The 12,366-nt window shown below is 48.7% G+C and overlaps 2 protein-coding genes across 3 annotated transcripts; one reads left to right on the forward strand and one right to left on the reverse strand.

The window, feature by feature from the left end:
* Positions 1–144: 144 nt before the first annotated feature.
* On the reverse strand, positions 145–8,456 carry COQ5 (coenzyme Q5, methyltransferase). The gene is made up of 7 exons (XM_082774004.1): positions 8,263–8,456; positions 7,699–7,848; positions 7,009–7,233; positions 2,926–3,032; positions 1,202–1,290; positions 883–994; positions 145–768 (listed from the first exon to the last, which is right to left on the reverse strand). Exons 1-7 carry the CDS (start codon positions 8,414–8,416, stop codon positions 667–669), a joined length of 939 nt encoding a protein of 312 aa, XP_082630130.1. The 5' UTR covers positions 8,417–8,456; the 3' UTR covers positions 145–666.
* A 228-nt stretch (positions 8,457–8,684) lies between these two features.
* Positions 8,685–12,086, forward strand: LOC309884750 (dynein light chain 1, cytoplasmic). 2 transcript variants are annotated; one of them, XM_082774007.1, is made up of 3 exons: positions 8,685–8,790; positions 10,035–10,172; positions 11,482–12,086. In XM_082774007.1, exons 2-3 carry the CDS (start codon positions 10,041–10,043, stop codon positions 11,617–11,619), a joined length of 270 nt encoding a protein of 89 aa, XP_082630133.1. In that variant the 5' UTR covers positions 8,685–8,790; positions 10,035–10,040; the 3' UTR covers positions 11,620–12,086. The 2 variants fall into 2 exon arrangements, with proteins under 2 accessions (XP_082630133.1, XP_082630132.1); XM_082774006.1 differs by lacking the exon at positions 8,685–8,790 and adding an exon at positions 9,415–9,569.
* Positions 12,087–12,366: the final 280 nt, after the last annotated feature.

Here is a 12,366-nt window from a genome sequence, read left to right on the forward strand (position 1 = left end):
CATGCAGTATTGACAGAAGAAACGTATATTCACCTGATTTGATATGTAGGTGAACATACATCATCACATCCCAGAATAGTTATTAAGTTACTATTCCTCAGAAGGGTTTCCTTTCTTTTAAAAATATTAAAATACTGTCTTAAATTAGAAGTAGTTGATGCATAGCTGTTTTATTTTGTAAGCCTTCCATTTGTTTGAAAGAAATAAAAGGATCATGGAAAAGCCCCTTAAAGTCCACATGACTGAAAGACAATGACAGCTTAATACAGGTTTAATAAATCCAAGTTACTTCTCACCGCTATGACAGCCCCCTTGAGGCCGAGTACAAGAAAGGAGGTATCTCAGCTGAAGACTATTTAGTCCGTTTCTGTACCCACATCAGGTGTAACTGAAGTTTCTCCATTAATCAGTAATGCTCAGTTCTGGCCACGTCCTTTGTGGTGCACTTGAAGAAATGCAAGTGTACAAAACCAGTCACAGAAATCACTTCATCCTCAGGTCTCGAGGGGAAAAAGGTTGCTGACATTCTTCTGGGCCTGTCTGCTGAGCAAGTATCTGCTGCACAAGCTCTTAAAGCTTTCCTCTTCTATCTTCATAGAGTTAAAATTCCAAGCTTTCAGATTACTCAGGAAAATTGTACTTCCTGTGTTTTGCTACACAGTAGGCTCATAGTTTGAAACCTGAGTGAATGGCAACTATGCCAGAGGATAAATTCTGATAATCCACTTTAAAAAACCCTGCATCTTCTATCATTTCCTTCAGCTCCTCCTGAAAAATAATAGTTCCATGATTACAACCACCTGAAAGCCTATAAGCCAGCTGCCTCCACGATTCTGGTGGGACCGTGTCTTATGTATCAGTGCATCCAGAGAAATGTCTTACCTGAGGGGGGAAGCGTCGGATGCTCTCCACAAGATACTGGTAAGACTTCCAGTCACCAGCGATTATTTCTCCCAGAACAGGGATAACCTGGAAGCTGTAGAGATCATAGAGCCTGCAGAGACAGAAATCATGCACAGATTAATACAAACAAGTTTAAAACCAAGCATCTTCAATATGAGTTGATCTCTTTGCCACTATGCTAGGTCCAAATTTGGTTTTAAAGTGCACAATGAGAAGGCTGCAAAGTGTCTCTGTCTCTTGCCCCGGCTGAGTGCAAGCAAGTCTTGTGACGTGGCGTAAGGCGTCACCATGTTCCTACCTGGAAAGGAGAGGGTTGCTGACTTGACTAAATTCGAGGCAGAGAAATCTCCCTCCTGGTTTCAGCACACGATAGGCCTCCTGAAGTGCCTGAGACAAAGCAGATGTGATGAGTTTGTTTCTGTAGAACAGCACCTGTCTGCTGTCATGCCAAATGACAACTCAGTAATGAACTGAAGGGAGTAAAGAAAATCCTGACTGGCGATCTCCAATGTGTACTTGAAGAGAGGCATCCCAAGACCATCAAAACCAAAACAAAACCGAAACACATAATGCTCCTGGTGTTAGGTAAATAGATTTATACCATGCTTTATGTTGAAATGATGATATTAGGGATGCATTTTTAATTCTCTTTTTCCCTGCTCTCAGTTGATGAATGTTTGCCAGCACAGTTCTTGTAATTACAGACCAAAGGAAAAGGTGACTCAGCTAGAAGAAACTGAAACTGAAAAGAGGACATGATATAAATATATTTCTAATCAAAAGACAAGACTTTATTCAATTGTGAGGCACATCAAAGGATCAAAGAAGAAACGATCCTGGGTTTTGGAAGAACAGCTTGTGAGAACAGGGAGGAAGGAAAGGGAAGAAAAGAAACTTAGAGCTACTTAGAAAATTCCATCCTATATCCAAAACAAACCAGCCAAGAACAACTAGAAATGTTCTGTTGACAACTATGCTTTTCCATATAAGAACAAAGAGTTGTGTTCAACAGCCTCTGCAGGTTCTACATCTGCTTGGCTTCAAGCGTCACGTTCCTAAGGGATCAAATATAAACAGTACACATGCATGACGAGAGCTCTAAAAGAATTGGACCTTCAATGTGTTTTGCATCAAGTCTCCAGGGAGCCATGCTACCAGACTTCTGTATCCAGTTCCCTTGAAGAGCTATAAGGCAAGAGCCTGTGTTTCAGAAGGGTGCAGATAAAGCACCGTGGAAGACCATCTGCATTAAAGAAGTTCAAGGACACACATTTCAAGGTGGTTTGGACACAAATGCTACACCTCCCATGGAAGGAGCATTGCCAAGGTTGTAACACACTCCTCCAAAACACAGAGTAGCCAACCAGACACAGGTGATCTACCCTTTCTTCACCCACAAGACAGCTAGTTGTTCCCAAAGGACTGACACTGTTTAGAACAGAGAGAACTCTCCCTAATTAAAATCGCATTCATTCTTCACGGGGAACCATACTACCAGCCAGTGTAGACACTAAGTGGGGCTGAACAGATTAATTCGACAGTAGTGGTGGCAGCAGCCAGCTGCTCCCCACTTTCTTCTCTGGAAGCTCTGCTGGCTCAGGCAGGTAAATAGAATGAGGCAGAAAGCATCGACCCACTGCAGGTGGGATGTAGGTCAAGTGCTTCAGGAAGATTTGGGACAGGCAGACTGACTGCACTGTCCGTGTGTAGGTCCTGTAATATCACAGGTTAAAAGACAGGGAATGCAGCATTCAGCCCTTTTTGCCTTGGGAAGAGATTGTGTGGCTTGCCAAGCTGGAAAGATTGGGTGCAACCAGTATAAATCTAACTTTTATGACAAAGGTGGAGCATTTAATCGCATTCTTCATTCAAACATGCTGCACAATATGTGCCACTTATTTTAAATGTCTTGGGAGTAGACAAAGATGTTTCTTTATCCAAAGATTAGGCTTCCTCTGCTAGAAGAAAAAGCATCAGATGGATTGTAAAGACCCTGTGCCAGCACACAATATAGCAACTTACCAAATCAATACGAGTTACATTTCGTATTCCAAAGGCAATTGTGTAAACATCAAATTTATCGTCATCAAAGGGCAGCTCTTCAGCATTGCCAAGCACCCAGGACAAGCCTGTAATGAAAGCCAAGGACACAGTATTGAACAGGCCTTATATAAATGCTGGTCCAAAAAGACTAGAACTTCTTTATTCCAGAAGGAAATATTTATTAATAAATATTTAAAAGCAGTGATTCATTTTTGATGGAGGAAAAAACACTTTGGTCTATACTTACAAATATTTCAGTGCCCTGTATTGCAACAGATCTGCTAAAACATCCCTCTGCACACGTGCATGCTGCGTGCACAGTGCCTTGGTCTGCCACCAAGATTTCACCCCAGTCTTTAATTGTAGTGGAAAGCCACACAAACTGGCTGCTGGCTGTTGCAAAGCTGCAAGAGGAGACTCTCTACTCAAACAGCGACTACCGACAGCGACTAATCTTACCATGCAAAAAGATATAAAACACCGAAGAAATGTAGGTAGAAAGTTTCCATGATTGAAGAACATGAAAAGCCACACTCCTCCATCAGCACATGATCCTGTTGCAGCTGTGCTGTTTCCCAAACACCAACGGATCACGGCCACGTCTATCTGTGCAGTGTTAGGCTTGTCCAAGCTATTTGTGCCAAAGTAAAACTACTAAGTTTAGAATAAATAGTTCTTAAGGTCACTTTTTGGTGACTCTGATGCAGAAGAAAATATCCTAACAGAAAGAAAAACAGGAGTTTTCTGCAATGGCAAGCAACAGTTCAAAGAGCAGTATGCTAGAAAAAGGCATGGAGAACAAAACAAAAGAAAACCTCAGCTGCTGCCAGGAGGCATTCAAATTTCATTTTTACAAAGTAGATACAGTTGTAGAAAGTGTAGTATAAAATGATGCATACAACATTATTAAAGCAATAATTATTAGTCTTATTTAAACCTAGGCAGTTTAAATAGACCTCTAAGAAGAGAGTACCAAGAAAAGGTTCTGAGCAACAGGAAAACTACCCCTCAGAATACACTGTTGTGAAATCACAGGCCAGAAGTTTGTAAGGGGATAGATGAAAGGGCTGTTGGTATTGTGGTCTACCTTGACTTCAGTAAGGCCTTTGACACCATTCCCTACAACATTCTCCTCAAGAAACTGGCTGCTCGTGGCTTGGACTGGCCATGGGTTTGTTGGGTTAAAATCCCGTCTAGATAGCCGGGCCCAGAGTCATGGTGAATGGAGTCAAATCCAGCTGGAGGCCGGTCACTAGTGGCGTCCCCCAGGGCTTGGTACTGGGGCCGGTCCTCTTTAATATCTTTATCGATGATCTGGATGAGGACATTGAGTGCACCGTCAGTAAGTTCACAGATGACACCAAGTTAGGTGCGTGTGTCGATCTGCTCGAGGGTAGGAAAGCTCTGCAGGAGGATCTGGATAGGCTGCACCGATGGGCTGAGGCCAACTGCATGAAGTTCAACAAGGCCAAGTGCCGGGTCCTGCACCTGGGGCGCAATAACCCCAAGCAGAGCTACAGGCTGGGAGAGGAATGGTTGGAGAGCTGCCAGGCAGAGAAGGACCTGGGAGTGATGGTGGATAGTCAGCTGAATATGAGCCAGCAGTGTGCTCAGGTGGCCAAGAAGGCCAACGGCATCCTGGCTTGTATCAGGAACAGCGTGACCAGCAGGGCTAGGGAGGTGATTGTCCCCCTGTACTCAGCTCTGGTGAGGCCGCACCTCGAGTACTGTGTTCAGTTTTGGGCCCCTCGCTACAAGAAGGACATCGAGGTGCTTGAGCGGGTGCAGAGAAGGGTGACGAAGCTGGTGAGGGGCCTGGAGAACAAGTCCTACGAGGAGCGGCTGAGGGAGCTGGGCTTGTTCAGCCTGGAGAAGAGGAGGCTCAGGGGCGACCTTGTCGCTCTCTACAGATACCTTAAAGGAGGCTGTAGTGAGGTGGGGGCTGGTCTGTTCTCCCATGTGCCTGGTGACAGGACGAGGGGGAATGGGCTAAAGTTGCACCGGGGTAGTTTTAGGTTAGATGTTAGGAAGAACTTCTTTACTGAGAGGGCTGTGAGGCATTGGAATGGGCTGCCTAGGGAAGTGGTGGAGTCACCATCCCTGGAGGGCTTTAAAAGCCATTTAGATGTAGAGCTCAGTGATGTGGTTTAGGGGAGGACTGGTTAGTGGTAGGTCAGAGGTTGGACTCAGATTTTGGAGGTCTCTTCCGGCCTAGACGATTCTGTGACTCTGTGTTAAGTGAGGAGCCGAGGCACACGCAGCACACCCTGCCACTCCTGCTGGCCAAAATGCACGATCAGCAATTGTGCAGCACACGTTTCTTTTCAGTGTGCACAGCCCCTGTTGCTGGCTAACAAATACATAGAAATGTACGCACTGGGAAACAGGAAGAGAAAACCAAGCCCCTTGCAACTTTAAGGAAAATAAATTTCAGACCTCAGCCGATCAGCATGTAAACAAACTCAGAAGTGAATTTACTAAGACAGGGAGAAATCACATGAAGGACAGCAGGCAGGACATACTCAATGGGTATGTGCTGAACAAGGGAGAAGAAGAGGTAAGAAGTCAGAATTGTGGCGCAGCAGGGAAGAAGGCTACCCAGGCAACAGGATGGCAATTAAGCCTCAACAACTACATTGTACACAGAAAGAAAATTAGAAACTAGATGTATGTATTTTGAGAACTTGATATGTCACAAAAATACCTGAAAATTGAAGCCAACTGAACAAAATGCTTTTTTTTATAGTGGCTGGGAGGCAGTATCAAGCTTTATTTCAGATCCCACGCTATAGCCTCGAAGCACTTATACTTACAGTGTTGGTACAGTTGAGGTGTTCCCAAACTATACTGCATAATGAGCTCTGGACAGGCTTGCAAGCTGCTCAGAGAAGCATGATGCATGCAGCCTGCCAGAATTGGAAGAACCGATGCTTTTACAATGAGTTTACTATGCCAAGAGAAGAGGGGGAGGCAGGCAGGCAACGGCCTGAAGTAACCCACCAGCTGAGAACCAGAGCAGCTGAGAGAACCTGTGTCAGCAGCTTTTCTGTCAGCCCCTTTCGCTGCTGAGCTTTGTTTTATGTCCTTCAGCCTATGTAATTTCCAGGCAAGAACTTCACTTCTATCTGCCTGGAAGACCTTTCTTGCAAGGCCCTGTCTGCTCCACACGCACACACACCCCTTGCACCAGGAGCTGCTAACAAGAGGTAAGTGCAAGGTGGGTCACTGGCCGCAGCTGTGAGTAGAGTGGTGAGGGGGGTGTGGGAGCAGAGCACAGTGAAACACACAGGACATCTCACAGCACATACGCAGAGGCTGCCCAGGGCATTCCTCATGGTGGCTACCCAGGAAAACAAGTTTGAGGATGTCCTGTATATTTTACTTTGCTAATATATTTGGTAAATAGCCCTAATTGACAAGATAAACTATTATCATACAAATGCTGAACCACAAAAGCAGGACTTCTTTTTGTGTATCTTACATCTTAAAATCAGGCTTAGTCAGCATTGGTGTGGTCCACAACAAATTCCAGGTAACAGTAAATTAATCCGTTGATCTGCAAACTAACATTTAATATAATTCAGTTTCTCTGAATATTATTAGCACGTTCTCTAACTGTGAAAAGTTTTGTAGGTTTACAATACACTACCATTCTTGCATTTTTTATTCGCTGCCTTAATTCTCAGAACTTTAGTGCAACTATTCTAGGGCTGAGCTCTGCTGTATTATCTGCCTTAATAAAATCTGATTAGTTTGCACAAATATAAAGAGTAGGCTTAGGCTATTTGGCCAGTTTTGAATATCCAATTGCTGGATATCAGACCTCACGAACACTTCCATGCCTGTATTCCTAAAAGCTCAAGAGGATCGCTGTATATTTGAACTTCATACTACGTGTGTCTCACTGGAAAAGTGATTTTGCCTTGACAAATATGAAAGCACAGCTTTGGCATATACCAGGGCTATATACTTCATGCTGTAATCCTGAAGTGGTGATTGCCTCGTGGCCATCACATTCTTGCTATCTAGCACATTACGGAAATGGTACAATGCATGACTTACCTTCAGAGTAGCCAAGATGCTGTGCTCTTTGCTTCCCAACTTTTAACATTTCTTTGTTAATGTCACAGACCACAACTTGGGAATCCCCTAGTGGCTTAACTTTTTCTTCCTCGTAACTCTTAGAGATTTCTTGCCACGACAAATTCTGATGGCGCTTAAGCTTCTGTTGGAGTTGACGTTCTCGTACAGAGCGAACATAATTAATAAATCGAAAGGCAATGTCACCTGCATTTGTTTTAAAAGAAAAATAAATGTTTCAGAATGTTTCCTGAAAGTACTAAAACTCCAGGAAATTGGAACATAAAGCTCTGAACATCAAACTTACATATTGTACAGTAAGTATATAAGTAAAGGGAATATATTAAAAGCAAACAGGAAAAAAAATGAAATATATTAAAAACAAACTTTCTGCAAAAGGAAGTAGTTTTTAACAGCATGTTATGGCATTACTGTAATGATTTCAGAGCCTTGGAGTAAGATATTTCAGAACACAAATAAGCTAGCTGTCAACCTCTCTTCAGTGTAAATCTGCTATAGTATTATAGTAAATCAGATAGATGTTTTACTGGTTTTAAAGACAGGGAAACTAAGACAAAAAAAAAAAAAGGTTAGGCAACTCAAGTCTGAGCAATCTCAAACAGTTCAAAGATAGCGTGGTGTGGTCATGTGGCACTCACCCAAATTATTTACCTGTTCCTCCAGCAACATCAACAAGAAGCGTTCCTGGGGAAGGATTCATTTTATGCACGAGGATATCCTTCCACACCCGATGAATCCCCAGAGTCATTGAATCATTCATTACATCATATTTCTCGGCCACATTTTCAAAGACCTGATAAACTGTAAAGAAAGAACATAAGAAGGAGATGTAGTTTAATTAAAAACGCTTCAGTGGCAAGAAAGTGTCCTTTTTTTTTTTTGCCTGGTGGAGGTCTGCCACCATGTGGAACTGAGAAAGATCACTTGAAAACTCCTTACACCAAAAAAACGACACAATCCCATTGACCTTGCTGCCTGACAAAGCTGTCTTTGGAGAAACACAGCCTCTTTCCGTAACCCTCCCGGAACTCTGGGGGGAAGGATCGAGCTGGGACAAGGCAGATGGGGTTTACCGAGGCTCCCGGTAACGTCTCAAAGCAAACGCCCGGCCCCACCACCCCTCCGGGAGCCCCTTCACCCTCACAACCGACGCGCACCGAGAGCCCCGGCCGGCTCCCCCCGGGCCCCGCCGCAGCGAGCCCCCGGCCCCCTCACTTTTCTCCCTCCTCTCCTCCTCCGACACGTTCTGGAAGCCGAAATGCGTCTGGGGCCCGGCGGCGAGGCCCCGGGCGAGGCCGAGGAGCGCCCGCAGAGCCCCGGGGCGGCGGGCGAGGAGCGGCCGGGCCGGGCCCAGCCCCGCCGCCGCCATTTTGAAGGACGCAACCCGGCCCAGCCCCACCGGGCCCGGTGTCCCCGGCGTCCCGCGGCCCTGCCGAGCTCCGGAGGTTTTTTAATTTCACCCGTGAACCCCCCCGGGGCCAGGCACGCCGGGTGTTTGTCGGTCCCCGGGGCCGAGGGGAGGCGGGAGGGGTTTTGGTTCCCCCTCAGGAACTTTAGCGGGAGGGGTCTTGGTTCCCCGTGGGGAATTTATCACAATTTGGGGAATCGTCTGGTGAGATTTTTTTTTTTGTGTGCAGCGAACGCCCTGCTTGTACATGGGAGTCACCCAGGAGCCTTTGAATTGAATAGATACGGAATTACTGAACGGATGCGGAGTTACTGAGCCATGCGTCACGCCGGGAGGTGAGGTCACAGCACCGAGGAGCGGGCCCGAAGCTGCGCTTCCCCAGCACGGGCTGGGTTCCAGCCGCCGCCCTCCGCCCTCACACCCCCAGGGCCTCCTCGCGTCCTGCGGGCGGAATTGGGCCAAACCTCCCCGTTTTCACCCCGTGTTCTTCACAGCACGGTACCCGCACAGCACCACACGTTATCCTTTCGGTGCCTCGGGCAGGGGGAGCCACGAGCGGTGCCTACCGGAGGAGTTACCGGGGGGGCCTCGCACGCTGCCTTCACGGACCGGCCGCACGGACGCGCCGGTTGGGGCGGCTCAGCCATGACGAGGGGGGAAAGGGGAGGCCGAGCGGAGGCTGCGGGGCACCTGAGCGCCCCCATTCCCGGCCTGCCCACGAGCGCGGCCCCACGGACACGCCGTGCCCCGGGCCGGCCCCACGGGAGCCCCGGGAGCGCCGAGCCCGGCGTCCGCACGGCGCCGCTCATCGCTATGGCAACGGCCGCAAAGCATGCCGGGCTGAAAGAAAGCGCAGAGAGAAAGCGCTGCGAGACAGCGCGTTCCCGGCCAATGAGCGCGCGGAGCGGCGGCAGGGGTAACCAATAGCCGGCGGCCGGCGCGGAGAGGGCGGGGCTGGCTGCTGAGGGAGGCGGGTGCGGCGCGCGCGGGTCGGTTAAACCGGCGCGGCGGCGGCGCGAGCGGAGCCCCTGAGGTGCGTGTCCGCCCCCTACATCCCCGCCCGCCCGCTGCGCGCCGCTCTACCGGGGCTGCACCTGCTCTGCGACCGCGAACGGTGAGGGAAGGGCGTGGGGAGCAGAGCCCTGAGGGGCTGGGGCTCGACCGGTACCGGGAAGGCCGAGGGAGGGCGGGCGGGGCGCGGCTCGCCCCTTCCCGTGGTCCCCGGGGGGATGCGGGGAGCGGCTGAGGGGGCTGCGCCCCCTCCCGGTGGTTCCCGGCCTGAGGCGGGGCGGAGCGGGGCTGGGGGGGATCGGGAAGGGCTGGGAAGGACCCGGCTACGCTCCCCTTGCTCGGGGCTGCTACGCCTCGGAGCAGGCGCTGAGCTGAGGGGGCTGCGAGCGGGGCTGTGCCCTGCCCCTGAGCCGCCCTGCGGGGCTGCTGCGCTGCAAGCGGCGTGGTATGGCCGGGTGCTGAGCTGGGCGCTGCGGGAAGCCCTGGGGAGCGGTGGTGGTACCCTGGGAGATTGCTCGGCAGGTGGCTGCGCCTGTAACTTTGAATTTCGGTCTTCGCCTCGATTCAGGCAATCATGAGTGACCGAAAGGCAGTGATCAAGAATGCTGATATGTCGGAGGAGATGCAGCAAGATGCTGTGGAGTGTGCCACTCAGGCCCTGGAGAAGTACAACATCGAGAAGGATATTGCTGCGCATATCAAGAAGGTGAGGGTCTGGTTGTGGGGCGTGCTCGTGTGCATGAAAAGTCAGGCAGGCGAACGTTGCTAGGCAAGTAGCTCTAGAGAAACAAGTTCCAGAGATACTAGATAATCAAGTTGGGCTTTCCCTGTAGGCTGGTGTCCTTATGTTCCTTTCCCCACCCTTTGCATGGATTTTTGTGGTCCTTCTGCTCTCCCCTTGCAAAACTTTCCACTTAAGCATTTTCCTCCATTAGCTCCCTGTCCAGGTTAACAAAAAAGTGGCAGCTGACCTGTCCCTGTGACTGATCTGCCAGGACAAAACACTGGCCCTATTGAGCTCTCCTATAGCTTTTCTCTGAGAGAAAGCCTGTTTTACATAGTTCTTGATTTCAGTTGTATTGAACTTAATCTTCAGGATCTGTTCAGTTCTGTACCTGGGAAACAAGAATTGCAGGGAAACATTCTTTTTGGCAAGTCTATTGTGCTCACGTCTTTCTTTATGTAGTGACCAAAGCAAAAAATATACATATCAGCCACCAAGGTGTTTTTTCTGTTGGAAAAGTCTGTTAATCCTACACTAAAAAATAGAAGGTGGGGAAAGATCTAGTTCTGATTATATTTCTTTCATCAATTCAGGTTAATGGAGAAATGGAGTAATCTCAGTGGAAGCTAAACTGATTTTTGTGGAAAAGTAATCTTAAAAGTAACACAGCTAAGCAGAATGGCTGTTCTCATCAGAGAAAACTTGTTTTGCTGTTCCCATAGTACAGAGAAGCACTTTTTTTTTTCCCAGATGCAGGAAATATCTAAGATAGCAAAGAGGGAGTTTAGCCTGCTGTGTGCCAGGTACTTTCTGTGGCAGCTACTGGAAGCTTCTGGAGAAGTTTGCTTGATGTGTGTGAACATGTCATGGAGATTTGCTCATAGCACTGGTATGACAGCTTGTAGCAGAGTTTTCTGTAGCTGCCCCTCAGTCCCTGTAGCACCCATGTTGCAGAGGAACAATGAAGCCGAGATAATGGCTTAATCCCCACAGATACAAAACGAGTGGCGAGGCTTTTACTCAGGGTTGTGGTTCCAGATTATGGTTATGTGTTATGGGGGGAGAAATACTACTTTCCCTGAGCAAAGGAAATATTTTGAGCTTATTCCTGATTTGATAGGGAGCACGGGGGGGGAGTGGGGAGGGTGTCTTGTCTGACTAAGCAGCAGGTGAATAAGTTGTAAATAAGATAATCCTAGTATTTAAGAGCATCTGCTCTTCCTCTAACTGCCTTTCTCCAAGTGAATACCTGTTCAGAAGCGTTCTTAATTCCGAGTGATCTATTTTGCAGGAATTCGACAAGAAATACAATCCCACTTGGCACTGCATCGTGGGAAGGAACTTTGGCAGCTACGTGACTCATGAGACCAAGCACTTCATCTACTTCTACCTCGGCCAAGTTGCTATTCTTCTTTTCAAGTCTGGTTAGCTCCGGGGACTCCTCCTGACACTTGCGTCTCGTTACAGGACTGCGCTGGCTCCTATGACTGGTTACTTTGGCCTTCCCGAGGAAGCAGACCTTGGTCTTCAAGGGCAATGGCAGGGACTGTGCTGTAGCAGAAGGTGTTACATTGTGGATATAAAAAGGAAAAATACCAAAAAAAAAGTCTTCCTTGTATTTATTTTTTTCTAAAAGGCTTCATCTTTGCTAGTAGGGCTGTTGGAGGAGTTTGGCCTTCAGGAGTTCTCTAGCCTCATGCAGTGTTGCCTCATTTCTGCTCGTGCTGTGAGTACTGACGGTGTTTTGTTCTCCCTGTTCCAAACATCTCCTATTTTTATTTTCTTGTGTTGCTGGATTTACTAAAAACCACGGCTATGCTGTCACAGAGCCTGAGCTGTTTCTTTTTCTGCTGATGCCTCTTGGAGATTTGATTTGGAAAATAAACGCCAAGCCCCACCCCAGCTGCCAGCTCCTTATTTCGGGACCCGCCGGGAGGGCTGGGAGCGGCCTGGCCCCTGCCGGGATGGGGGGGGGGGAGGGAACTACAACTCCCGGCGTGCCCCGCGCCCGGCTCCATCCGGGTCCCGGCCGCCGCTGCGCCGCCATTACGGGGCGCTGCCGTTGGTGCTGCCCGGGGGGCGGCGCCGTTCAACGGGCGGGGCCGGGCCGCGGGGGCGGGCCTCGGGCTGCTGCGGGGCACTGCGGGGCCGGGGAGTGCTGCGGGGCCCGGCTCGG

The sequence above is a fragment of the Aythya marila genome (assembly GCF_965140915.1).
Source record: "Aythya marila genome assembly, chromosome: 17".
NCBI classification, from domain to species: domain Eukaryota; kingdom Metazoa; phylum Chordata; class Aves; order Anseriformes; family Anatidae; genus Aythya; species Aythya marila.